At 34.9% G+C, this 26,273-nt stretch overlaps 1 protein-coding gene across 2 annotated transcripts in view; it reads right to left on the bottom strand.

The window, feature by feature from the left end:
- Positions 1 to 3,620: 3,620 nt before the first annotated feature.
- LOC101745503 (organic cation transporter protein) overlaps positions 3,621 to 26,273 on the bottom strand; it is a 61,870-nt gene continuing 39,217 nt past the window's right edge. For both annotated transcript variants that reach the window (XM_004921724.5, XM_012688539.4), the window contains exons 2-7: positions 11,004 to 11,185; positions 9,993 to 10,330; positions 8,530 to 8,850; positions 6,850 to 7,480; positions 5,791 to 5,918; positions 3,621 to 5,135 (exon numbers count right to left, since the gene is read on the bottom strand). In XM_004921724.5, coding sequence (XP_004921781.1) covers positions 5,069 to 5,135; positions 5,791 to 5,918; positions 6,850 to 7,480; positions 8,530 to 8,850; positions 9,993 to 10,330; positions 11,004 to 11,185 — 1,667 coding nt within the window. In that variant the 3' untranslated portion in view covers positions 3,621 to 5,068. The remainder of the gene's footprint in view (positions 5,136 to 5,790; positions 5,919 to 6,849; positions 7,481 to 8,529; positions 8,851 to 9,992; positions 10,331 to 11,003; positions 11,186 to 26,273) is intronic.

Genomic DNA, 26,273 nt, shown 5'->3' with positions numbered 1-26,273 from the left:
CCTATGTAAGCTGTTTGCCGACTGAGTTTCTCGCCGGATCTTCTCAGCGGGTTGCGATTTCGATCCGGTGGTAGACTCTGCGAAACACTGCTATTGCTAGGGCTAGTGTTTGCAAATTCTCTCAGGTTGAGCCCGTGAGCTCACCTACTCGTCCGGGCATAGCTGAAATAGCCCCTCAGGCAACCATTGAAAAGGTAGGGAAAAGTAAGCCTATTCTATTTTAAAGTGTTTTTTTTTTTTTTTATTGCTTAGATGGGTGGACGAGCTCACAGCCCATCTGGTATTAAGTGGTTACTGGAACCCATAGACATCTACAACATAAACGCGCCACCCACCTTGAGATATAAGTTCTAAGGTCTCAGTATAGTTACAACGGCTGCCCCACCCTTCAAACCGAAACGCATTACTGCTTCACGGCAGAAATAGGCGGGGTGGCGGTACCTACCCGCGCGGACTTACAAGAGGTCCTACCACCAGTTTGAGAGGAAAACATCGCTTTGAGGCATCATGTCGAAGTAGCGAACAACTAGTTTTCAAATTCGCATTACTCCATGACTGATATTGGTCGGATAATGTATCGCACTATAATATGCTTTATTCTTCTTATTTCTTCAACATATTTATGATTTATAACGTTGTATTGATTTAGAGCGCCTTAAATTTTTGATGGTGCTAAAGAATCATTAAAACCCTGTAATTATGAGAGATTTGACAATGATTATAATTTTTTAGCTCTTTATAACCTAAAACTATAAAGGGTGTTGTAATTTTTAAACTGCAACATTAAAATACTCGGTGTCGTGTGTAATGTTAAAGTGAATTCAATGCGTATCTGGTGTAGAATAATAAAATAGTTTTACTTTTGTACCAACGGAAGTGTCTATATTATAGTCTACTTTAGTTTTACTGAAATGAATAGGTAAGTGACCTGACGGCTATGGCTATTCTATAGAATCCCAAATCAGAAGATGATGTCCGTAGTTAGTTTCAGACACGAAGTAACAAGGCAGATGTAGGTACAACAGTTATCAAGTTATTCCTTCATCGTGCAATTTTAAATGTATCTAGAAGAGTTGAGATCTACCGTAATATTGGACTAACGTTCTATGACTTCGATTACTCTAGAGGCCTCTACCTATTAAGCTAATAAATCTAAGCTGAATATAACCTATATAATTTTTGAAGTGGATAACACTCAAACTGCCCCTTTGTTTTATAGTTTAGTTTTATACGTTAAGATAAACACAGGATCTTTTAGTATTAAGGTAATGACTAATATCTTCAAGCAGTTTAAGTCATGTTCCAAAAATATTATAAAAAATCGGTACAAACCCTGTACTATTCTTAAAATTAAAATGATTAAAATGAAATTGCAGTAAGAGCTTGGAAAATATGACATACATTTGAATCGAGTAAGCAATTTCAACCCGTACGCATTTTGTCAATTGATCACGACTACAGTCAACATCTGTATTTTTTTATTTATCATAGAATTACAAAGCAAAGAAAAAATAATATCTTTCATCACAATGGACGTAATATCTCTCGTGCTAAATGTAACCATTTCGAAGGAGTGAGTTGTCGTTCTTAATCACTTCTTCGATTTTATCAAATGTCGTTGGAGGTGCGTTGGGTCCCTTAACTACTGCCATGGTAGGACGGCACGGATAGACGGCAATGCTCCGTTATCCGTCCTCTATCGCCTTTTTCAATAGTTTGTTTCTGATTCGACACGTACTCTATATGCCGCTACAATAGGACTTGTTACCGGGTCATATTCATATCGGTTAAATATTATGTATCCATGTCAGGAGTGCCAGAGTTCAACGCACGGCAGCTTGACACTGTGTCGTTCGATTTACGTCTTACAACGATTGTTCGATTGCAGAATTATAACCATATTTTTTTACGAAACGAACGATATTTGTTTTGCAAGATGTTAGATGACTGACGAACCGCTTGCGTTGACGCCGATAACGGTTAATTGATATCTGTGTTTCAGTTCAAAATGACCTTTAAATTGATATTTGACACTTGCTCAAAGGTGACCAACGGCCATTATTGTGTCCAAACAATTCCTTATTGCGGAGAAACGAAACAAATCACATAGTAAAGAAATAAAATAAAAACATTGTTTTATTGAGCAGTTATTAGCTCTGCTTGCTTTTGTTTAGCGTTTTAGCTTTAAAATATCTCAGTAGAAACTAGTGGAACGTTAAGTAAGGCGTAGAAAATTAGGCATTGAAATTTGAGGTTGTAAGGCGGAGAGGTGATGAGTAGGCTGATCACGTCCGGAGTGACGCCGAATCGTCACCGTTACCGACATTTTGTAACCATAGCCTGGGAATGCATTGCCCGAGACGACAATGTCAACGTTCTTTAATTTAGTAGCCATTACAATGTGGTTTAATTGGAACGATATACGCGTATTTACAATTTTGCCCCACTTAGGCCCTTTGGCGGGTATCGGTTTTGTAAATAATTTGGTCTATCATATATTTTCACGAATAAAAGGCACAATTAAGAGAAACCACCGTGCCGATGCGTAATTCCTACGTAGTTCGTGTTCTATCCACGCAGGTAAGTAGGTACCTCTCTGCTTATTTCTGCCGCGAAACACATGCCCGTTCTGCGCTTTGAAGGGAACCTAAATTTATTATTAGTATTATTCCAACTCAATTTAATCGTAAGCATCTAGTAATGTTTACGATTTGAAACCAGATCTGCCTTGAGCTCGTCTTTTGTCATCTTATTGGTTCTTCATCTTATTCGACTTCTGTGGGTACTGTGACGTTTAAGTGGGAAAAAATACAGGCTAAAATTGATCGTGCCGATATCTCCGATGGCCGAGACCTGATTGCGAAATTTATAGCTAAATTAAAAATAAAAATTCAATTTAAATTTTTTTTTTATTGCCCTTGTGGGCAGATGAGCCTACGGCACAGCTGATGGTGGGTGGTTATCGTCGCCCATAGACTTCAGCAATGCCAGGGGCAGAGCCAAGTCGCTGTCTATCGTTAAGTACTCTCCACAAGCTTCGTTTGAAGAAAGACATGTCATAGCGCTCGGCAAACACCGTGGAGGGGAGCTCATTTCAAAGTCGGATGGTACGTGGCAAAAAAGATCTCTGGAAACGCACTGTGGATGAACGCAGTGGCTCCAGGTAGTATGGATGAGCTCTGATACTCCTTGGAATTGCGGCGTCATGACAAAGGGGTCTTTCTTCGCGGTGAACGCGTAAACTTGTGTATTCAACGGGATGAATTGAACTAAGTTCAATTCGCCCCATTCGGAGACTCGCCCCAGAGAGTTCTCCACTTCAGACACAAGTTTTGATCGTCACTCTTGCACCTCGCTCCGAGAGAGACTTTGGTGGCCGATATATCGCGCATCCCCCGTGCTGTCATCCGCATAGCAATGCATGCCATCATTAGACAGCATGTCATTGATATACAGGATGAAAATTTATAGGTATATAACTCAAAGACGCCGCTAATGAGAAAGTGAGAAACATTTAGGTATTTATAAAGAAAATATCACGTTCTGTACATAAACGAAGAGGGTATAAAATGGAAATAACACTTTTTTAAATAGAAGAAGAATATAATGAAACGAACATAATTAACAAATGTGTACTTTAATTTTTGAACATGATTGTACAATGAATGGTGGTCACTGTCCTTGACTAATGGGCACCAATTTTTTTCCAGTTCCTTTAACATTTCGAGGCCGTTAGAAAATAAGTACATAAGCCTGTTATTAATGAAATGTGTAAATATTACGAATGTAAGCAAAAATGGTAACTACATAATCATAACTTAATTGTACTACATAAGGCAGATATACTTAGTCGGTAACAATAAATTAACCAAAATAAAACTAACTTAATACTTAACACTCATATAATACACACAATTTTTCTATATTAGTATTACATAAAGTTTTGTTCTTTGAAGACCCGTCAATTTAAAAAAAAAATGCATTCTTATGATAAATTTCGTAATGCTTAAAATTTTATACTCATAATGTTAATAATGTTGTCAAACATTAAAAAAATCAAACAGAAAACTTCTAACGGATAACGTATATGCTTAATTGTAAGCTTAAGTTTTGAGGTTAGTTTTAAATTTTCAACAGATTACTAGTAAATTATATTTTTTTAAGTATAATTACTTTTTGTCCGCTAAAACCATACAAAAAAAAACGAGTATTAGTTCTTTGTTTTTATAAAAACCTTTTGCCTAATGAAAAGTGGTAGCTGTATAATATAAATTATCATAAATATCACGATATCAGACGATATGATAGTATATCTTTGTTAGAATTGATATAATATAAATGTATTATTTCACTAAGTAAGAACTTATAGCTAGCGTTACTTATACACGGTACGTACTGAACTTACAAAGTTTATTTACATTTATAATTTAAAAATAACACAATATTTAATATAAGAATTAAAATTAAATTCGAAAAAATCTCAGTTGTTAACTAAAATTACAAGATCAAATTAAAATATATTAAAGTTTAATGTCATTTAACAGAGAAAAGTAGTGCAGTGTTTTATAAAATGCTTTTAGTAGGTAGCTTGGTATGTATTTATGTAACGGAATCTATGAAATTGAATTCAACCGCCTTTAAATATCGAATTGAATTGAAACTTGATACACTCATCAAGGACCGATGGCAATACAATAATTTAACAACATTATCCGATTGTCCTGATGAGGATCTTTAAGACATTGAAGAATTGAAGTGTCTGGCATAACCTACGGTCACCGAAAATGCTAAGGTGTTGCTTATCATAAAATATTCGCATAACCCTTTCCTGAAGTAGGACATGATAGCGTAAAGAAAGAGTTTAGTTCTTGAACTTATAACCCATCCCGTTCTACGTGCTCAAATCATGATTGAACTTTGTCAAACTTATAATAATTAACAAAGTGAATTTGTCTTTCAACCATCAAACAGATTGTCACAAAATTTTGAAACATTTATACTTTAAAGTATGTGTTCACAAAAGAAATCGAATTCAAACCAATCCAAGAATCATTCTTGCTTTAATTAACTAATGCCCTCTCTCGTCGGCGACCGTAAACGTTCCGTTGCAAGGAGAGTTGCTGTCATATTGCGGTCTGCGAACAAAACGATTGATGTACAAATTATTATCTGACACAATTTCCTAAAGTCAAATACAGATGGCAGTAAAAACAGTTTGTGAATGCTGAAGAATGCATTACTACCAAGAAGTGAGAACTACAGTGTAGATATAATTTATGTTTCACGACTCATTATCTGAAGGTTTTTACTGGATAACAAATATGTCATAACTATTTTAAAATCTGTTATTTACTGTGGATAAATACGATTCGATTATGAAAGAATAAACATATGAACGGCCTTAAATATGGCTATAGACAAAATCTAAAGGTGGGCGATAGTGGGATTCACGTTGTGATATTTGTGGGCCCCGGAGATTATTTAGCACCAGGTGAACCGTGCGTTTGACAGTACATTTAATCAGTAAAAATAAATGTCTTATTATATTATGGTTGTTAGACTGTAAAGTCATAAAACAAATTATTTCCCTATTTTCGGTCGTAAACGAGTGAATTATATGAATTTGCGGAAATTTTATCATGCTTCTTGTTTGGATTTAGATGTCTCGCCTTGTAATCTTTCAAGGAGAAAAATTTGGTTATATTTTTGTTAAACGTACACAGCATATCATCGATAAAAAATTACTTACCTACAAATTAAGTATATAACTTTAATGAGATTAGTACTTACAATTTTCCAACAACAGTCGCTGGTGGCTCTTTCAACTGTCCCGTTTCCGGAAGGATTAGCACAATGCCACCGCCGATTGCCCCTAAAGCTGATATTGTGACCATCGGTAAATGTTCATTCAGTGCTGCCTGTAAACACATACATACATACATTATATCTTTTGTACAATATGAAAATATACGCATGATTTTTTTTTATGAAATATAGCAATCTATCTATAAGTTGTTTTAAAGTCATCGTGGTCTAAAGAACAAGACGCCCGGTGTATTCGTATTGAGCCATGCGACTGTGCCAGTGTTCGAATCCCGCAGCTACCAATTTTTCTAAAGAAATTCGTAGATAACAAATATTGACGAACTAGTTACTTCCATCATGAAGGAATAACATCGTATAATATAAATCAAACCCGCAAAAAATATAATTACTGGTGGTAGGGCGTGTTGTGAGCTTCGTTGCGCGTTTCGGTTTGAAGGGCAGCCGTTGTGTTTACTATACTAAAATTGTGACTTAGAACTCATGTCTCAAGTTGGGTGACGGCATTTACATTTTTGATGTCATTAGGCACGAGTAGCCACTTAACACCAGGTGGACCAGGTGGATCGATACAAGAGCTCCCTTGTATTGATCTAAGCATAAAAAGAAGCATGAGCTCACGCGGATACTACTTTATTAGTGGCAGGATATATAACAAGTCCGCATAGGTGGTGATTTTGTCTTCTTGCGCCGTAAGACTTACTGGTTGTTTGTATACTGGTATGAAGGGTGGGGCAGCTCTTATAGAATACAATTAAGACATCGACCTCTTGTCTCAAGGTGAGTGAGGGTTTTTGTGTTGTGATATCTATGAGCTTCGGTAGCACACAACCGATTCGTCGTGAGTTTGATCAAAAGTTTTTCGGTTTTGAGGACCATTATTACAACACTATTAAAATTTCGACTATATCAAGGAGGGCTGCCGTATTCTCGTTGAGGTGCCTATAAATTCTGACAATTATCTAAATGATCTTAAGTTGCGAGCCCGGTTATCCGTTAACTAATAATAAAAAAAAATTAACTTACCAATTTCCACAGATACGGAATGAAAATCAATGCCAAACCAGCTGACATTTGGCTCGCTCCAACGCCCAAATTTCTCACTACGGTTGGATATAGTTCCACAGTGTATATCGGTAACATCATGTTCGTTGATCCAATAGCAAATTTTCCAACCATCAAACACAATATCATCACCCATTCTTGTTCAAACGCTATCGAGAATAATTCGCTGGCCACACAGGCCAGACCACATATTATCATACTGCTGACAATTGGAATTCGTCTCCCTCCTTTTAAAAGAATGGGTACACTCACGGCAATGGCAGGGATCTCGACTATTGCCAGGATTATTGATGTCATGTGGAGATTTCCTATGTTGAAATTCCCAATGTTCAATAATAGTCCATAGTACACAATGGTCATACAAAACCAAGCTACAAATAAACAAATCGTCCGTTTGCGTAAAGGTCCCTTAAAGAGCATAGTAACGCTGGGACCTTCTTCTCGTGTCTCCGATTTTTGTAATAACAACAGCTTGTCGATATCCGCGGGTAGCTCTCGTTTGTTGAACATAGCTGCTTTTTGCAACATCAGTTTCGCTTCTTGAGTTTTTCCCATGCTCAGTAGCCATCTTGGTGACTCCGGCAAAACAAACCTGTCACGAAATGAGGACATTAAAGTAAATTTTGTTTATTTGGCAGAAAGTATATAAAAATGAAAAAGGAATAGCTTTTTTATTGCTTAGATTGGTGGACGAGTTCACAGCCCACCTGGCCTTAAGTGGTTACTGGAGCCCATAGACATCTACAACGTAAATGACGCCACCCACCTTGAGACATGAGCTCTAAGGTCTCAGTATAGTTAAACGGCTGCCCCGCCCTTCAAATTGAAACGCATTACTTCACGGCAGAAAGAGGCGGGGTGGTGGTACCTAACTTTTTTTTCCCTACCTAAGCTGAGCCTATAGAGGCCCATAGCCTTGAGAGGTTATTTCAGCGTAACCTTAACTAGTAGGTGAGCTCACGGGGCTCAAACCTGATGACGTTGCTAACACGAACCCTAGCAAGAGCCATGCTTCGCGGAATCTACCACGCGACCCACTGAGAAGATCCGGAGAGAAACTCAGTGGGCTGTGTCTGTGGATTAATTTACTCGTCGAGCCCTTCGTCGCAAGCGACGGGTTCGACGAGAACGATGACCGGTGCTTGAGGTACCTAAAAGCACTGTTAGTGGATCGGGAGGATCCGAAATGACGTGTTTTGGGCGACGTCGACTGCTTTCCAATCTGTCCGCAAGATCGGGAATGTAGTTACCGGCGGCCACGATGAGAGGGTTCTCGTGTCGTGCCGCTTTGTCGACGTGGGGTACCTACCCGTGCGGACTCACAGCACCATTTTTTTGAGAAAATCATAAAATAGGTAACTACTCTTAATGTTATGTTTTATATAACACGAAAATGCTTTATTTTAATGATAAAATCCATTTTAGTTTTGAAGCACTCGTTTGTGGTTTAGTAAAAAGGTTATGTAAATTCAAATTACTTCGAAGGTTTTTTTTTGGTAGCAAAATTTTTGTTTTACTATTTTAGTATAGCATTAAATTATTCTAAGTTAGAGTAAGAAACTATACTATTATGTAACTAATCAATTTTATCAAGTTTTAATGATAAATATAATACAATAGTTTTTAATAGGAAAAACTTACCATAGCGCAATCAATAGGCACCCGGGTATCGACAATGCCAGTTGTAGATCTCTCCAATTTGGTAGGACTAAAGACAACAGAGAGACAATGAGGTACGCCAGTGGCAAGGGAAAGAAGTTGCACACGCCAGCAATGGTGACCCATTTGCCACCGACGAGTTCTACAGAAAGAACAAAAGCTGCATACACCACTGACACGGAGACGAACCCCATAATCAATCTTACGACCACATATTGGACGTATGACCTGACCAGTAGTGACAGAATGGCCAAAACGCTTTGCGCTGTTATCATGCCCATCAAAATACGTTTACGTCCGAATCTGGAAAGATTAATCAATTTGTTTATTATTGATGTGGATATTCTTTTTTAATGAATTGTTATGTACTTATGTGACGGAATCTTTGGATGACATTTCCAAGGACTTCTAGAGGCCTTATTAATTAAAAAATTTGCACACGCATCAGGGACCGATGACAATACAACAATTTTATAACTTCGCTTTAATATTCCGACTGTTGTCATCAGGATAAAAAAAATAATGAATTGTTAGTTCGGTTTGCTATTTAAGCGTGTTTTTTTTTTAAAGTTTTAACTAGACATATTATTTTCTCATTGCTTTCGTGTTGTTTGTTTATTGCATAAATTTTGTTAAGGAACGACTGCTTTATCAATCATGAGATACAAGTAGCTTTAATTATTATTTAACTGAATATAAAAGTGAAAAAGCAGTGTTGTTAACATTGATACAATTGAAACATTTTTCGAATTATTTTCAACTATGATAAAATCTTATATAATATACATATTTAATAAAAATGAACTTGAAAATTTAAGGTTAGACTTATGGAAAGTTTGTAAACTAAAATTTAGGTAAAATAAATAATTATGGATTTGTTATATAAAAAATATAATCCACATTACAGCTAACATTTACATACATCTGCATTGTGTAATACTCGTAATAATATATTTCTGGGTAACTGTACTTAGTAATAGCGCCAATTTTGAAATAGTTTTTCAGTGTGGCAATCAGTCTCCAGTAATACTGGCTGACCTATCTAAGAAGCCGGAACGTATGATTAATTACCTTGCGGTACAAATAGATCAAATTTGGTACCAAGGCTCACTTTAAAAAAAACACGGGCTTGTAATAAAGTCTTATTCGTGTAATAAAGTCTAATGCCAAGATCTCATTAGTAAGTTCGCCCGAAAATCAGATGTTTTTTGGATAATTATTTGTGTGGAAATTGAGGAAACAACCGCAAGTCGTGTGTATTCCATCCACGATTCGCTGAATTAAGGACAAACAAAATACTCAATGCGGATATGAGTGACGGAAAAAAATAACTTCAATAACCAACTGACTGTAAGGCTTGGTTTTTTACGAACGATTAAATGACTCTCAGCCCATTGAGATTAGTAAGCTTTATAGCAGATTTAAAATAACGTAAATGCATTCACCTGTCTGAAATCCATCCTCCGATAACTCCACCTACGCCAATTCCTATCAAAAAGACGACTTCAGCCAAACTCGTAAGACTTGCGTTATCACACACCAAGTTCCATTCGGTTATTATTGTGTTCCCTACTTCTGATCTATCGTACTCCCATTCAGTACATTTTTCGAATAAATTTGCCAAAATTGGAGCAGTGTGATTGAGTATCGCTTCAGCTGTTATTCCTGGAGGCAGTTTTCGTACACTGCAAGCGTTGATCGGCTGGCTGTAGTTGATCCATTCGGTTATTGACAAATTTGACAAATTGTCGGGCCTACTGCACCAGAATTTAGTTGCTTTTGCCTGGAAAATAAGGATAAACCATAGAGCTAGTACGGCGTTTCAGTAAAAACTGAGACAGTAAGAGTTGCTTGTTCAACTAAAATTTCTTTAACAGTAAGGGTATACGAGCTTACGGCGAGCTTAAATTGTTGCACATCACATTGTGAATGATGTTTTTTTTAAACCTACCTATTCGCTGGTAGCCTAAGGGGCTATTCCAGCTATGCTTGGATGGGTTGGTGAGCTCATAGGCTCATCCTGAGAGAATTTGCTAACACTAGCTCTCTCTAGCTAGAGCGGTGCTTTGCGGAATGTATAATACCAGAGGTTGTTGAAGGGAATTAGAATTTATTAATATTTATTAGAGTTTATAATTTATTTATTAGAATAATAAATAATGATAGATTAATTTATTAAAATTTATTTATATATTATTTAGAAGGAAATTTCTGAGACACACCATAAACTAACAATATGTGTTACTCGACCCAGTAAAATCAATAAATGTCCGTTTTTTATATAGTATAACAAATTTACTGATAGTACATTGAATCTTAGCACAGTTCCGACTAACCTTAAGAATCGTTTCTGTTGATAACAGTAGTCAGTAGTCATTTATAGCACACATAGATAGGTTGGCTATTATGTACATATGTCGTACCATAATTAATACTGTAAACAATATTCTACTTACAGTAAAAGTAGGCAGGTAAATATGAAACGTGCATGGCAATGAGAACAGGGAGAGTAGGAACGTCATGAGAAGCTGCCATCGTCCATATTTTCCAATGATTGTCGACACTACATCTGGGCCTTCATCCTCCACAAGGTCTACCGGTCTGGTTTTTTCCTTGTTTGAGCCTTGGCTTGGGATTACTGAAACGAAAATTCAAATTTTATTTTAGTGGTCGCCGCAAATTGTTTTAATATTTCTTTGTTAATTAGAATCTACTGAATGATTTATATACTATGTCTGCTGTGGAGGGAATAATGCAGCGCGCTGTATATTTTTCAACAATTATAATATTAATTGTGCTTCTTAGATAATATTTGGGTGCCAGAAAAACATAGAAACCGTTGCCGTCAATGTCGGTTTTATGTCAATAATAGTTCACTGAGCTTCGAAACGCTGTATATTTATTAATACATTAATTAATCTTTTGAATAAACTGAAGTATCGTAGCAGATCAGAGCAAGATGTTTAGATTTACTCGTATTACAAATTAAGTAAAGCACTAAAATTAGTTTTCTATTATCGTCATTGTAAAAAGATTCCAAAAGTCATTACAATTGTCAACAACCAAATCACAAAACTGTAAGCTGTCTTGGCAGAAAACATCTGCTTGAAATATGAAAACTGAATTACATATTTGGAGAACTTAACCAAATATGTAAATGATGTAATATAAATAATATGTAAATTATGAATGGTAAAAATGTCTTTTGTCATTCTTATTTGTTTCTGTCGTGTTCATGCGTATGATAATTAGTATATTTGTTTCGGTAGTAGACTAAATGGAAGTCAATTTTATTAAAGAGTACTTCATAAAATTTGTGTTTTACGTCAATGCTTCACGTGTCCGTTGTTATTCACTTAGCGTTCTTTTTGTGAATGGAACAAAAAAAACGTTTAAAAAAAGACTGAGAGACTTGGTTGCGGTCACTGACGACTGATAAAATAAATTAAAATATATTCAAAATGTTTTTTTTTTTGGTAATTATTTATTCAGTAAAATACGCGCAGAATCGTATAGCCTCTCGAAAGAGGCATAAAGTCTTTGAACTTTTCCGAATACGGTTGAAAAACCTGAACAATTTCCGGCAGTAGAATTTATGAAAATCAGTAACAATTGAATGATATACAAATGTAGTTGAATTGTGATTTTGCTGAAACTATCCGAGTATCAACTGTTGTGCTTTAAAGATAATATGGTAAAAACAACGAAGTTACAACTTCATCGGATAAACGACGCGGCTATTTATGATATATTTTTATATTTCCTAGTTTTTTTTTATAGCTTAGATGGGTGGACGAGCTCACAGCAAACCTGGTATTAAGTGGTTACTGGAGCCCATAGACATCTATAACGTAAACGCGCCACCCACCTTGAGATATAAGTTCTAAGGTCTCAGTATAGTTACAACGGCTGCCCCACCCTTCAAACCGAAAAATTAAACGTTTGTCTGGAAGAGATCGCTTTTAGCGATAAGACCACCTATTGTACAAATATATCTGCTTTTTTTTGACTGTTTTTTGAATGTAAGTTGTGTTTTGGTGTGCAATAAAGTGTACTCTCTCTCTCTCTCTCTCTCTGTATTTAAACATTAACAAATAGAGGGACAATCATAAATGTTCTTACTGAATTAGATTGGTAGACAAATTACTGTTCATGTGTTCATAAGTGTATTTTTTTTATTGCTTAGATTGGTGGGCGAGTTTACAGCCCACCTGGTGTTAAATAGTTACCGGAGCCCATAGACACCTACGACGTAAATGACGCCACCCACCAGTCTCAGTATTAGCAGTATAACGGCTGCTCTACCCTTCAAACTATATATCGGAACCCATAGATATCAGAGTGTGAATGTTGTCACCCGTCTAGTCGAAGTCTTAATTAAGCTGTTCACCGGCTGTCACATCCATTAAGCCTTACGATTGCTTAGCCGCAGTCTTAGATAGAATAGTGAAACCTACCCGTGAAGGTCACACCATCACAGTTAAACTTATTTATTGTAAACGAATTGTCGAAATTGAGACATAAAAGCTTATTATTTATCCCCGCTCCAGAAGCCTTTTTTTTAATTTGAAACTGAATATATGTACATATTAGCTTACGCAAATAATAAAGTTTTAAATTTACTTCGGTATTAGTGACATTTTGAATAATTTCCTTAAGGAAGCGTCGTTAGGAAATCGCAAGGCAAGCATGCGTCTAAAGACTGGAATAATAATATATGGTATAGTTGTCATGACCTAGAAAACACTAGTACTGCTAGTCACATTTGTGTAAACTTAATCGCATCGGATCTTTTTAATCAATTTTTTTATATGTGTCTAAAACAGGATTATGATATATTATATTATAGAACAGAGATCTCATGTTACGAGGTGGATGAGAGTGTTTACGTTGTTGATATCTATGGGCTCCGGTAACCACTTAAAATCAGGTGGACCGTGAAGTTTTAAAACTTCGAAGGATCTATGCAATATGTAGTAGAGTATAGCTGGCTTTTTTCTTCGTTTTTTTCCTGCCTAACGTGATACCCTTGAGAGGCTAGGTTAGCTTAAGCCTAAAGTGTAGTTGAGCTCTCGGGCTCAAACTAGGAAGCGTTGCTAACACTGGCCCTAGCAAGAGCAGTGCTTCGCAGAATCTGCCACCGGATCGGGAACGCGACCCACTGAGAAGATCAGGCGAAAAACTCAGTGGACTGTGTCTATGGGTTAGCTTACTCGCCGAAGCCTTCGTCGCAAGCGACGTGTCTGACAAGAATATAGCTGACATTTAAGAGCTTAAGTCCTTAGACGGCGTAAAGTGTGGAAGAGTAGGTACACCGAGTGAGGCGGAAGCGCTAAGGGGATTTTTTTATAGCACGAGAAGCGGTAATTTTGTACAACACGTGATCAGGTATTTGTATATTTCTTTTGAGGATTTTGAAAATTTGAAATGAAGCAATGACTATTCTAACATCGCGACAATTAAATTTAAATGACTGTACATCCTGATCCTATCATAACAATTAATTACATACAATACTTTAAATACAGCCACCGTCACAACGTACCTAGTATTTAAATCGGAATCAAAATCTTTTTCGTAGACAAAAAATACTTTAATATCGGTGTGTTCGGAATTGCAACAAATAGTAGCCTTTCGCGTGTGTTTAATTTCTGAATCAAGGTTCAATTACAGTTGGTATTTCACGTGAAGTACGTCTCCACGTGCGGCCGGGCGCGCTCGACAATTAGCAACGACATGCATTTGCGGCACTTCGCCAATGAATCCGTCAATAAATTTATGAGACCTTCGAATTTCTCTCTGTGATTTTCTTTTAACTTTGTCTTCTTTTTGATTAATATCTACATTTGTTATACCCGCCGTTTCTAATGCTTTAGAGTTTGGTGATCATGAACGACTAAGATGCTGTTTCGTTTTTTTGTCCTCATTCATACATTGCATTAATTACGCTCTGTAGCTTAAACATCTCGTTTACATTTGAATTCGGCAAATTCGTAGAAAGTACAATGTCTACATTACGGATGCAGTAGAAGTTAGTTAAGAAGCTTCGTAACACCAAGAGAAAGACGGCCGGTATTCAAACCCCGCAGGCAGGTACCTACCATTTTTTCTTTTATTTGTTATCATTTTTGTTATTGGTTATAATAGCTGACTAACGAGAAGGAAGAAATCAATGAATAGATCAGGGAAAGAAAAAAACTAAGTCAGTATGGGCCGCACCCGATAAATAGTTACGTAGATAGAGCTTAAAACAATGTTAATACAAAACATTAATACCAAATTTTAAAATAAATAATCTTATAGCTTGATGTTAAACTATAAAGGTACATATAAAGGGGAAGGGTTTGGTATTCTTTGTTAATATGTGTGTGTATTTCTAATGTAAAGGAAAGATATTCCACCCACCACCGGGAATCTGTTTGGCAGACCGATAGTCCAAAGGATGTGGAACTCTTGAAACTACCGTTAGTACCATTAATATTTATCATATTCCTTTTACTCGCTGTAAATCTTAATAATATATAGCTAACGTACTGACATACTATATAGCTGCTATATTATCCTATCGCTAACATTGATTTGATTCAGAAAATAATATGTCTTATAATAAACATGAGACGTAAAGTTCAATTATAATAATATAATACAAAAATATAATACAATTGATTTCAGTATAATAAGCAAAAGTTATATTTGTTGTCAATGTTAAATATACACCTGTCGACAATATTAAATGTATCACAAACACACCATACAAAGACACATAATGCCACATAATATAATCATATGTTTTATTTTTATTTTTCATTAACAACACAATTAAATTTTATATACCGTGGCGTTTTATAGTCGCTGGTTCAGTTTAATGTTCTTATTTGAATTATTCTAGAACTCAATTATGAACCACGAATTAAAGGCAAAAACTCTGTTCGTAGTTAATCTTCACAATCATTTCCATTTATACGAATAGTTTGCCTAAAATTGATGATACTCTTTTATTAATTGAAGAAATAATCGTAATCACCAACATTAGAACTGCAGTTAATTCAATGATACATTATATTTATAAAACAATTAGTTTCTTCTAAAAGATATTTCTTAAGTACTGATAACTTTTGGTTTTTTTTTTTGCCTGTATGTGTGGACGAGCTCACAGCCCACCTGGTGTTAAGTGGTTACTGGAGCCCATAGACAACTACAACGTAAATGCGCCACACACCTTGAGATATAAGTTTTAAGGTCTCAGTATAGTTACACCGGCTGCCCCACCCTTCAAACCGAAACGCACTACTGTTTCACGGCAGAAATAGACGGGGCGGTGGTACCTACCCGCGCGGACTCACAAGAGGTCCTACCGCCAGTAATATATTAGAACAACAAATTACAACAAATAATATTTGGTAATTTGAAATTAATAAATGAATGAACGATTAATGTTTCTTGATGATTTTATACAAAATTTTTACTACTGTACAACCATTTGTACAAAAAGGTACATATGAAGTTAAAATGTCTGTTGTTAACATAAGATTTCTCAATTTTCTCATTTCAATATTGTTATTACATTGCAGTAATCATATTTAAATAAGAAAATTGTCACATTCTATGATTTAAATCATGCACCCAATAAGCACAAACTGCATATTATATTAGATACGTAACTTATTTTATATCTAAAACGTGACATACTCATATTTATGACAAGCTGTGCATATAGCACAGTTTTTTAAATGAAAGGAAAATAAATATGCATTTATAAAGCACGTATTTATATAAAGGTGAATTACCTGTAACATTAATTTCATTGCCTTTGCAAATCTTACTAAGACCGACTGTGAACCAGTGCTCGAATTTAGTGAAATGTCAGATACACGAGCATTCGTCTTATCCTTAATAGGCTCTAGATCTCTCATTGACATTAGCAATGTAAAAGATACAGCTTCTGTCTATCGTTGAGGATATTTTCAAGTCACTTTCGGAAAAAATAAATATCATTGTAGTCTTGAAACATGGTAGAGGGAAGCTCATTTCATAGTAGGATGGTAAATGGCAAACGTTATCTGTTGAAAGCCATTTTGTAGATAGACTCATTTCTAGTAGTGATTGGCGCGTTGGTATTATTAAATAGAAATGGTGGGATTATTTGGGACCATTCTCGAAGTGTTACATTCCTAGAAGTTCTAAACGATGGTAGATGTTTTTAACGCTAAGTTGGTTGTACGAAGTCACGGCCCACCAGGTGTTAAGTGATCATCGGAGCCGGTGGACATCAACCGTGTCAATGCCGCCCCGCAATTGTGGAGTTTCAGTTATTACACTATATAGGCTGCCCCACCCTTCAAACCAAAACGTATTACTACTGCACGGCAGAAATAAGCAGGGTGATGGTACGCACCCGTGTGGGCTCACATGACGCTCTGCCACTAGTAAATCTGGAATAACGATGATTCTAATGATCTTCCTCCTCTTTTGGAGTTAAATTATTGTCCGAAATGTTGTTGGTAAATTTCAATACTTATTTCCTTGAAAACAGTAATAGCAGTAGGTACATGAAAAGAATCTGTTGCATGCAATTCTATTCCATATTATTTACTGTCTACCAATTGAAAACTATATAATTTAATTAAAATTTCTTCGGTAATACCGAACCGATCGATACGAACAAACAATCAGACAGATATGAGAATTAAAAAATCGCCTTTTATCACCTTTCTAATTTTTTATTATTCGTAATCTAAATATAGCACACAGGATTCAATTGTTTATTATATGTATAAAATAAAATAAATTCGATCGTGCATTCGTATAATTTTAAGATTAATGGTAGGTATAAAAAACTTAATTTTTTATTACATTACAATCAGCATTTTAGCTAGAGCTAGATTCTGAATTTTAAGTTTACGACTTAATAACGGTTCAAAAAAACAACGTTATTTCTTTTGCAAAGTTACTTTTTTTTTATTGCATACCAAATGATTTTTTTTATTCAAGATATAAAAGTGTTTGTCCGTGACCGGCTTTCTAGGTGTGCAGTTTTTAGTGATTACAACATCCCTCCGATAAGGTGCAATTACTTTAATTATTCGTACCGAATCTAATGGTGTTGATCAACATTTTACAATATGTTAATTCGGATATAATTATGTATAATAGTAGAAAAAAAGGCTATATAATAAACCTAAAATAGTAATGCTAAAATCTATTTCTATGTTCGTTGATTGCAATTTACAAGAAAATAAGTTATATTATTATTATTATTGCCATTACTTAATGTTTCCAAAGATAAATCAATACTAATTAATATTAGAAAGTTGTTCAGGCAGTTATAGAAAATAAAATTGGTTATTTAGAAGTTGTACATGTCTTTTGGACTTCATGATTCTTGGTTAGTAAATTTAGAGGTTAGAAAATATAACCTAATAAGTTATTATTCTGTGTGTTGCATCAAATAATTTTAGAACTGACGCACTATTATGCGTCGTATAATTTCAATTTAAAAATGAATATTAACTTGCCTGTGTCCCGGCAATTGGCAGAAAAATTCTCAATGGAACTATGTTCAGTCAATGAGACAGACAAAAAACTAATTAATTTACATCCAAATAGTAGATGGGTGAATTTCCTACAGAAAAAAAGAATGTAATCTGTGACGGTTCCAGTTCATTCATCATTCATTTAATGGAAACTAATAACCTAGTGACCTGTTAATTACTGTACCGAGATTTAGGGTTGGCAAAAATGATTTTCGCGCACAGTTGTATTAATTGGGTACTTCAAATTTATTTTTAAAATTGTTAATGTTTTGTATGTAACATACGTATATAGTAATTGTCTTAGTAGGACATATTATATAGATGTGGCTTCTTGAGCGGAGACGTAATGCACGTAATATGAGATGACCGTATCCATTGTAATGTATTAAAAGGAATTGCACTGACCTAGTTTATTATTTTTCTTTGTCTATAAGAGTACCATGTTTGTTATTATACGTGAATAGAGTTCATTAATTGTTTCAATGTTTTGTCGTGGATATAGTTTCAAAAACAATATTATTATTGCATTGTTTTATTTCACAACAAGCCAACGTATTTGAGTAAAAATATTTAATGGTACAATTATTAGTTAGCAAGAAAGTGGAATCGGTGGTGAAGTTAGAATTTTTTGATCAGTCAAGATTAAGTGAGATTATCTGGATGTTAAAAATAAAATCATACAGACAGAACCGAGTAGTGAAAACAAATTGAGATCTGAAGGTGCCTTGCAGACATGAGATGATACTACAGACCCTGTGAAAGTTGCAGATACTGTTTTTTCGCTTGCGATTAATCATCATCATTATCCTGCCCTTCTCCCAGTCACCTGGGGTCGGCGCAACATGTTTTCTCCTTCCATACTCTTCTATCATATACCATTTCTTCGCTCACTTGAATCGCTTGCGATTAATAAAGTAAAGAAAAATCGTCATTTGGTGATATGGTAACAATGATGCGTTTGAATCACGTCCTTAGAATTCCCGTTATTCCAATGTAGAGATGAACATATATTGAGAACTTGATCTCAAACATCAATGCTGTAGGATAGTTAAGTTATGGTAGATATTACTTTCGGCAATCGCTTAACTTCAGAGGTACCAAAAGTTTGTCCCTTTACCACCAGACGGATTGCTTATTCAGTTATTTTAACCTACTTCTACTTAAAATCGGCATAGACTTGTTTGAATATACGCGAAGTCATATATAGAAGAGCAATTCGTAATTAATATACTACTACTATTTAGATGTAAGTTTATTACTATTATTATGATAATATGGATCGAGACGTGCGAGTGCGTCTGCGTTGGGGGACAACTCCGGAAGCAAAAGTACTCAATGTAAACGATGCGTCGACGCCGCGGCCTGATCCTGTGCGCGGTCACTGGTCTCGTTATACGTTTTACTATCGCTTGTTTGTGCATCTTCGCACTTACTGACCCATCGTTGAGTATTACGTTGTTACAATTTGCTTGTTAATAGATAAATACGTACGTGCGTCTCGATAGCTTTACAAAAATTAACGAATCTTTAAATAAAAATTTTGTACACGCCAATGCTTAATACCGGTATCGTAGTATTGTATTATGAATGATATGATTTTATTAATGCTTAAAGGAATTTGCACGAAATTTAGGACAATTATAGTTTAACGCAAATAATGATTTTCAGCCTGGTAAATGGTGACTCTAGCAATGCCGTATATTGTTTATAATAATTACGACTATGTGTTCGCTAGCTCGTGATTTCATATAATCAAATTTGGTAGCTTATGGATTAAAATGGAATACATTAGTAACTTTTTTTACTGTGGAAAGGTAAATTATTTAATCCCTTCTGACTGATCAAATCGCGAGGTACGTCTAGTTTAAAAGAAATTTCTGCTGACAATTCTTCTACTGCGTTGTTTATTTTGTCTATGAAAACTAATAAGATAGAATAATAATGGTTGTTATAAATTATCATTCCACCTAAAAAATTCGTAGTGTCATCATAAATGACAGTCCCTAAATCAAACCTTTAGAGCGTCGACCCTGCTCCGACCAGTCAACATTGAACTTCTATAGGTACCTAATATTATCTGGTATAACTATTATAACATTTTGTTTGCGTTAATTTCGAAAATAATTCCTTATTAAGATCGTGTGGATCTATCCACACCGTATTATGTCTGAAAAAAATCGAAACAAAATGTCATGCAAATTGAATCACTTATAATTTTACCCTTTTACGACTAAATTACCACATAGCGTGAAACTAAATTTAGTAGCAATCAATTTCATTTCATATTGTTACGAAATCAAAATATAAAACTGGCATGAAAATGGCATTCGTAGTTTTATTACTTATTTGATAAATGTTGCTTAATACAAATGGTTTTTAGCAATTCAATCTTCTTTGCATAAAAACTTTGCTGCTATTAAAGTTCGTTTTTACAAAAATTACATTTGTATCCGCCTGTAGACTCTGTAGTCCTTTTTGCTTTGATCTTTATAAATGATATGATTTTATTACTATTTTAGTGCACATTATTAAAATTGTATTTTTAGTTCGTTTTCAAAAATAATTTAATTAATCCTTTTATTATCCGACAAATAAATCTTAGATTCTCAATGGTTTCAACAATTATTATAATCAACAAGAGTAATGTTGTTGAGTTGTTGAATGAGTATTTTGAATATAATATTTTTGGTAGTCAAAGTAAGTTGTCGCTAATAAATCAGAATTATGACTTGTGTATGCAATAACTAGTCATGTTGGAAAATAATATGATTTTTCTTTGTTGTATTAGTTTTTTTAATTACCAACGATGATAGATGAGCCTATCGTTCATTTAATGAAAAATGGTTACCGTCACCTATGGGCATCAACAACCAGAAGTCCAGGTAACTAGAAAACTTAATACACTCGCTAAACTTAATTGTGATAAAAAAATATATGTATTTCTACTCTCATCGTATTAGAACTCAATTGGCCAGGTTTTATTAAAAGTTTATTCTGTCAATCAATAATGAAAAGAGCTGGGAATATCTATGTGATTATGAGGAGGGTATCCAAAAAAACTTGTCTAGTAGAAAATGTATTCAAAGTTATTTTATGCACATCGTAAAACTGCATTTTGGTATCTTCGGTACGTTTAAAGTCATGTAATTGACATGTTGCAAGAATAATTTTGCATGACTATTCAAAAAGATATTTTGTACCGGTAAGGCGTATTGCGAGCCACTGTTACCAACTACCATCTTGACTGCTTCTGCTAGGAACAGTCATTCTTGAATACAGCATTTAATTCACCTAAGCGGTGGTAATTACACGTTATTTTTATAGTCTCGGATAAGCACTTAACTCAACGTGGAACTTAAGTTTATGTTTGCTGGGAATAAAACTAGGTAGATTTTCGTATTTATAAAGCTAGCCTGTTATTCCTATGATTACTAACAGTCGTTGATTCACCAGTTCGTTGAGTATTTAAAACGTACGGCGTAAGATAACGAAATGGCAAATTTTTCACGTACAGTTCAGACTGACGAGTACTGACGGATCTAATAAAATGAAATCACATAACTTCCGTCCGTCAATTTAAGAGCTATGTGGGTCCAATTGTTTCTCAGTACTATTTAGTGTATTGAGTAGTCACACTCTGTTAAGGGTTAGGTCTATACCGTTATTACACAGGAATCACGAATTTGTTTGTTTTTTTTAAGCCGAACGAACATGTTTCTACCAATAGATGAATGGAAAAAAACGTAACACTTAATAATAGGGGTTAAAGTATGTTTTTTTTTATTTTATTTTTTATTACCCTTGTAGGCAGACGAGCATACGGCCCACCTGATGGTGAGTGGTTCCATGGGCTTCAGCAATGCCAGGGGCAGAGCCAAGCCGCTGCCCACCGTTTAATACTCTCCACAAGCCTCGTTTGAAGAAGGACATGTCATAGCGCTCGGGAAACACATGAAATTGCTTAAAGTATGATTTGTACTGAAACATTGAAATTCGTTTTTTTTTAATATTTATTTAATTAAAATATCTACCATTATTATCTATACATTGCTTCCATCTAATAGGAATGTCATTTATGCCTTTGCGATAGAAATCTGGTGATCTAGATTCTACAAACTGTGTGAAAGCATTTTGTACTGCCTCCTGGAAAGAAAACTTTTGTACACGTAGAAAATTGTCCAAATCACGAAAAAAATAGTAGTCCGTTGGAGCAAGGTCTGGCGAATACGGAGGCTGACGAATGGTTTCTAATTGCAGTTCCTGTACAGTCAAAACGGTTTCTCGTGCTGTATGAGGTCTTACGTTATCATGGAGCAATAATAGTGAAGATCGATTCATGAGTCGAGGCTGTTTCACTACAAATTTTGTTATAATTCGGAATTCGGCACAGTAGACATCTGCTGTTATTGCTTGAACAGATCAGAGAAAGCTATACCTAGTGAATAACATTATGCTGAGACCACCAAACATTACCATTAACTTTTATTGGTAAGCTTTGCTTTAGGACATTGTTGTGGCGTTTGAACTGGGGTCAGCCATTGCATTTTTCACTTACGGTTATCGTAAAGAATCCACTTTTCATCACATGTCACAATTCGATCCAATATTCTTTTATTTCTGTAGTGATTCAACAAGGCAACACAAGTTTCAACACGCGGTTATTTCTACAGATCAGTCAAATCATGAGGCACACATTTTTTTAATTTTTTTTTTATTGGTTTGACGCAAATTAGTCTATATTATTGGAAAGGTAACGTTAAACCATACCGCTAATTCCTGGGTAGTTTGGCTCGGATCGGCTTCCACCATCTCTTTAAATTCATTGTTATTCACATGTGTAGGCGTCTTCCATGTGCTTCGTTCTTCAAATCAAAAATTTCCATCACGAAAGCGTTTAAACCAAAATCGCACGGTGCGTTTATTAGCAGTCCCCTCTCCAAACGCAACATTGATATTGCGAGCTGTTTGTGCAGCATTAGTTCCGCATCGGAACTCGTATACAAAAATCACTCGAATTTTCGAAGTATCCATCTTTCTTGTCTAAGTTGTATAAAAAAAAACACTGAAAGTCGATGACCGAATGTTGCACATTTTTAAAAAGAAGAACCTCACAGGTACCATTTGAAAAAGTTTCACTCAAAAATCTCAAACCATGAAGGTTTTATGTCAATTCGAAATACCTATTACAATAAAACGGCAATTTCATACTTTAACCCCTATTATATTTGTGTTAATTATATTTACGTCTAATATAAACAGCAATTATTGATATAAAAATCAGAAAAAAATTAAATAGAAGGGCTAGTTGAGGTATGAATTTTTCGAACAGGTTAGAACGTGGAGCGCCTTACGATCTGTCTTATATGTAATTATGTAGATTTCAGGTAAATATATTCGTTTATTATTTAAGTAAATAGTTCGCAATATTTGCGTTGTTAAAACTTGTCATCTATCGTAAAGGATTATTAACATATTTCATCCACGGAACTCTTATAATATCGGGTAAATTATAAAACACTACCTGTTTAGCAGTACTTGACTTGGCTGTGTCTCTAGCCTTGTTGATGTCCATGAGCGACCATTACTACATACCACCAGAAGGACCGTACGCTTCTTTGCCCACAAAGACCATAAAAAGGAACGCTATTCTTCTTCACACTTCACAGTGACCTGATTTCCTATCATAATTCAAAACAGGCAGCGGCTTGGCTCTGCCCCTGGCATTGCTGACGTCCATGAGCGACGGTGACCACTTACCATTAGGTGGGCCGTATGCTCGTCTGCCTACAAAGGCAATAAAAAAAAAACATCGAACATCGAACAACACTGGTTAACCATAAAAATTTAACAATCGATTGACCTCAAATGTAATTATAAAATATTAAAATTAATTTTCAATTCAAAATCGCCGTGACATTTTCAAATCCGAAACGTGAAATAACAAAAACGGTTAACGTTGCTGTATATGTAAACAATAAGGTGAAAAGGACAACAACATTCTTAAAGCTATTATGAGAATCTATTTTTGACCTCAGAACGCGATTTTAAAACCTCGAGCATATTAGCCGTTGCATAACATAAAATAGCCTGTATCAATTAAAAGTCAAAGTTAACATAATATATTATTATGTATTATGCCTTTTTTATCACAAGGTCACGTTTATCATTATAAATCAGAGCGAAATTATTGCGATTTTTCTACTACTACTTTTAAATCCCCTAAACTCATCCATAGTATTATTTTTATTAAGTTATTTCTGTGTCCCGCCTCCAATTGTATGTTTTGTAAATACCCACCGTTGCCTAACTATTTCTGTCACGAAGCATACGTGTGTTTGGTCTGAAGATCTCCACTTTGAATTCCGAGGTGAGCGGTGACATTCGCATTCATATCTATTGATTTTTTAAATATTTAAATCTCCAATGCAGAGAATGTGAATATTTTCGGAATTGAAAGTAAAACCTTTGACGAATATGCAACCTTGATCCATATAGATCTATTGACCTGTTGCATTGTATCAGATTTAATGATAATGATGTTCTTATTTTTTAAGCGCTCGTATCGTTTAGTTATCAGAATAGCTTAGTAAGGTCAAATCGTTTTTAGCATTGAACTTTATTTTATGCAAATCAAAACAAACTACTTCCGACGGTGCAGCCGTCGTTTTCATTTATGGCTGCAACTGCTATTAATGTTTTTTCATAATTAATGTATCTTATTGTTCGATCTTGGAAATATTGGTTCGACTGCTTTAATTGACTTGAGATTGTTTTATTAATTAACATAAATCACCTACAAAGATTATAGTTGTTTTTAGAACTAATTAGATAATATTAACGTCGAAAGGAAAATGAAAAGTAATAAAATAATTTGTTAAGATAAGGAATGTTTAAACAATGCGCAGACATGTTAATTTAGGGTTTTGAGATGTAATCAAAAGGTAATATAGTACTTAAATTTGGTTTTTTAATTGTATTTATTCTGCCATAAGAAGTGTGGTTTGTGTTTTCTGTCAAAACAACAACGATTTGTTTTACAAAAACTTACATATATATAATAAGTAAGCCGAGCATTTAATCACGGAATTTCCTAATACGCTTTAATCATCCAATCAATGGTGAGTGCTAATGTTATTGCCCACAGACGTCAGCGATGGCAGTACAGCCAAGACGCTGCCAACTGCTATAACTCTCCACAAATCTCGTTTGAAGTAGAACATTGCATAGCGCTCAGGAAACATCGTGGAAGGAAGTTTATTCCAAAGTTTATTCGTAAGTAGGTAACGTGGCAAGGAAGATCTCTAGAAACGTACCGTTGATAAATGCATAGTCCTAGGTAGTAGCTGCTCTCACTGCTACAGTGGCAGGCGTTGCAATAGTAAAAACAAGATGATGGAAACATCATAAACAACCTCAGAAAAATGCAACTCAAACAATACTATATCCGTTCATTTATTAAATATGTAAATCTTATTTAGGGCCTACTAGGCATTTAGTTTTTTTATTTATTATAATGTTAGCCAAGTAAATAATAAATAATGAGATAGCTGATGTTACGATCAACAGGATCGTTTTTTACATAAAACGCGAGGACGTGAGTTCTATACGACAGAAATGAATAAAACAGTTGGTCATTTGGCTGTGTCTGTTTTTTTAGTCCTAAACAAAGCAATTCTAAGGTCTAGTACAAGCTCCAGATAAACAATTCCGCTATTTGGCGGCCATAACGTCAGTTTGTTGGGAAAACATCTCTCATGTCTCAAAATACGGGTAAATGAATATTTTTGAATATGAATATTGTTTTAGAAGTTATAGATTGAAAAAGAAGAAGTTATAGTTGTGATAAGTTTAGTGCTATAGCGCGATTTTACCTAAAAAGTAAAAATACCATAATTTTATTAAATATATTGCATTGCGATGTATTAAAGAATTATTATTTTCCTAGAATAGGGCACGTGATCAGTTAAGATGCCTAACAATAAAGAAATGGTTTAAGTTCAACATTTATACTGCTGAAAAATAATATTGTAAAAGTAATAATAAGTTAGCGTGATTTAATTTATAACAAGAAGAAAATGGAACTAAAAAAAAAATTGACTTTTGACAGCTTTTTCTAGTCGCTGCCTAATGTAAATATCCCGAGAGCACGAAGCGTGTCTGAATATCTGAGCACCCTGTGAAAGGGAGAAGTTA

The sequence above is a fragment of the Bombyx mori genome, chromosome 23 (genome assembly GCF_030269925.1).
Source record: "Bombyx mori chromosome 23, ASM3026992v2".
Lineage (NCBI taxonomy): Eukaryota > Metazoa > Arthropoda > Insecta > Lepidoptera > Bombycidae > Bombyx > Bombyx mori.
The sequence above is the reverse complement of the archived record's forward strand: the minus strand, read 5'-3'. Positions and strand labels throughout refer to the sequence as shown.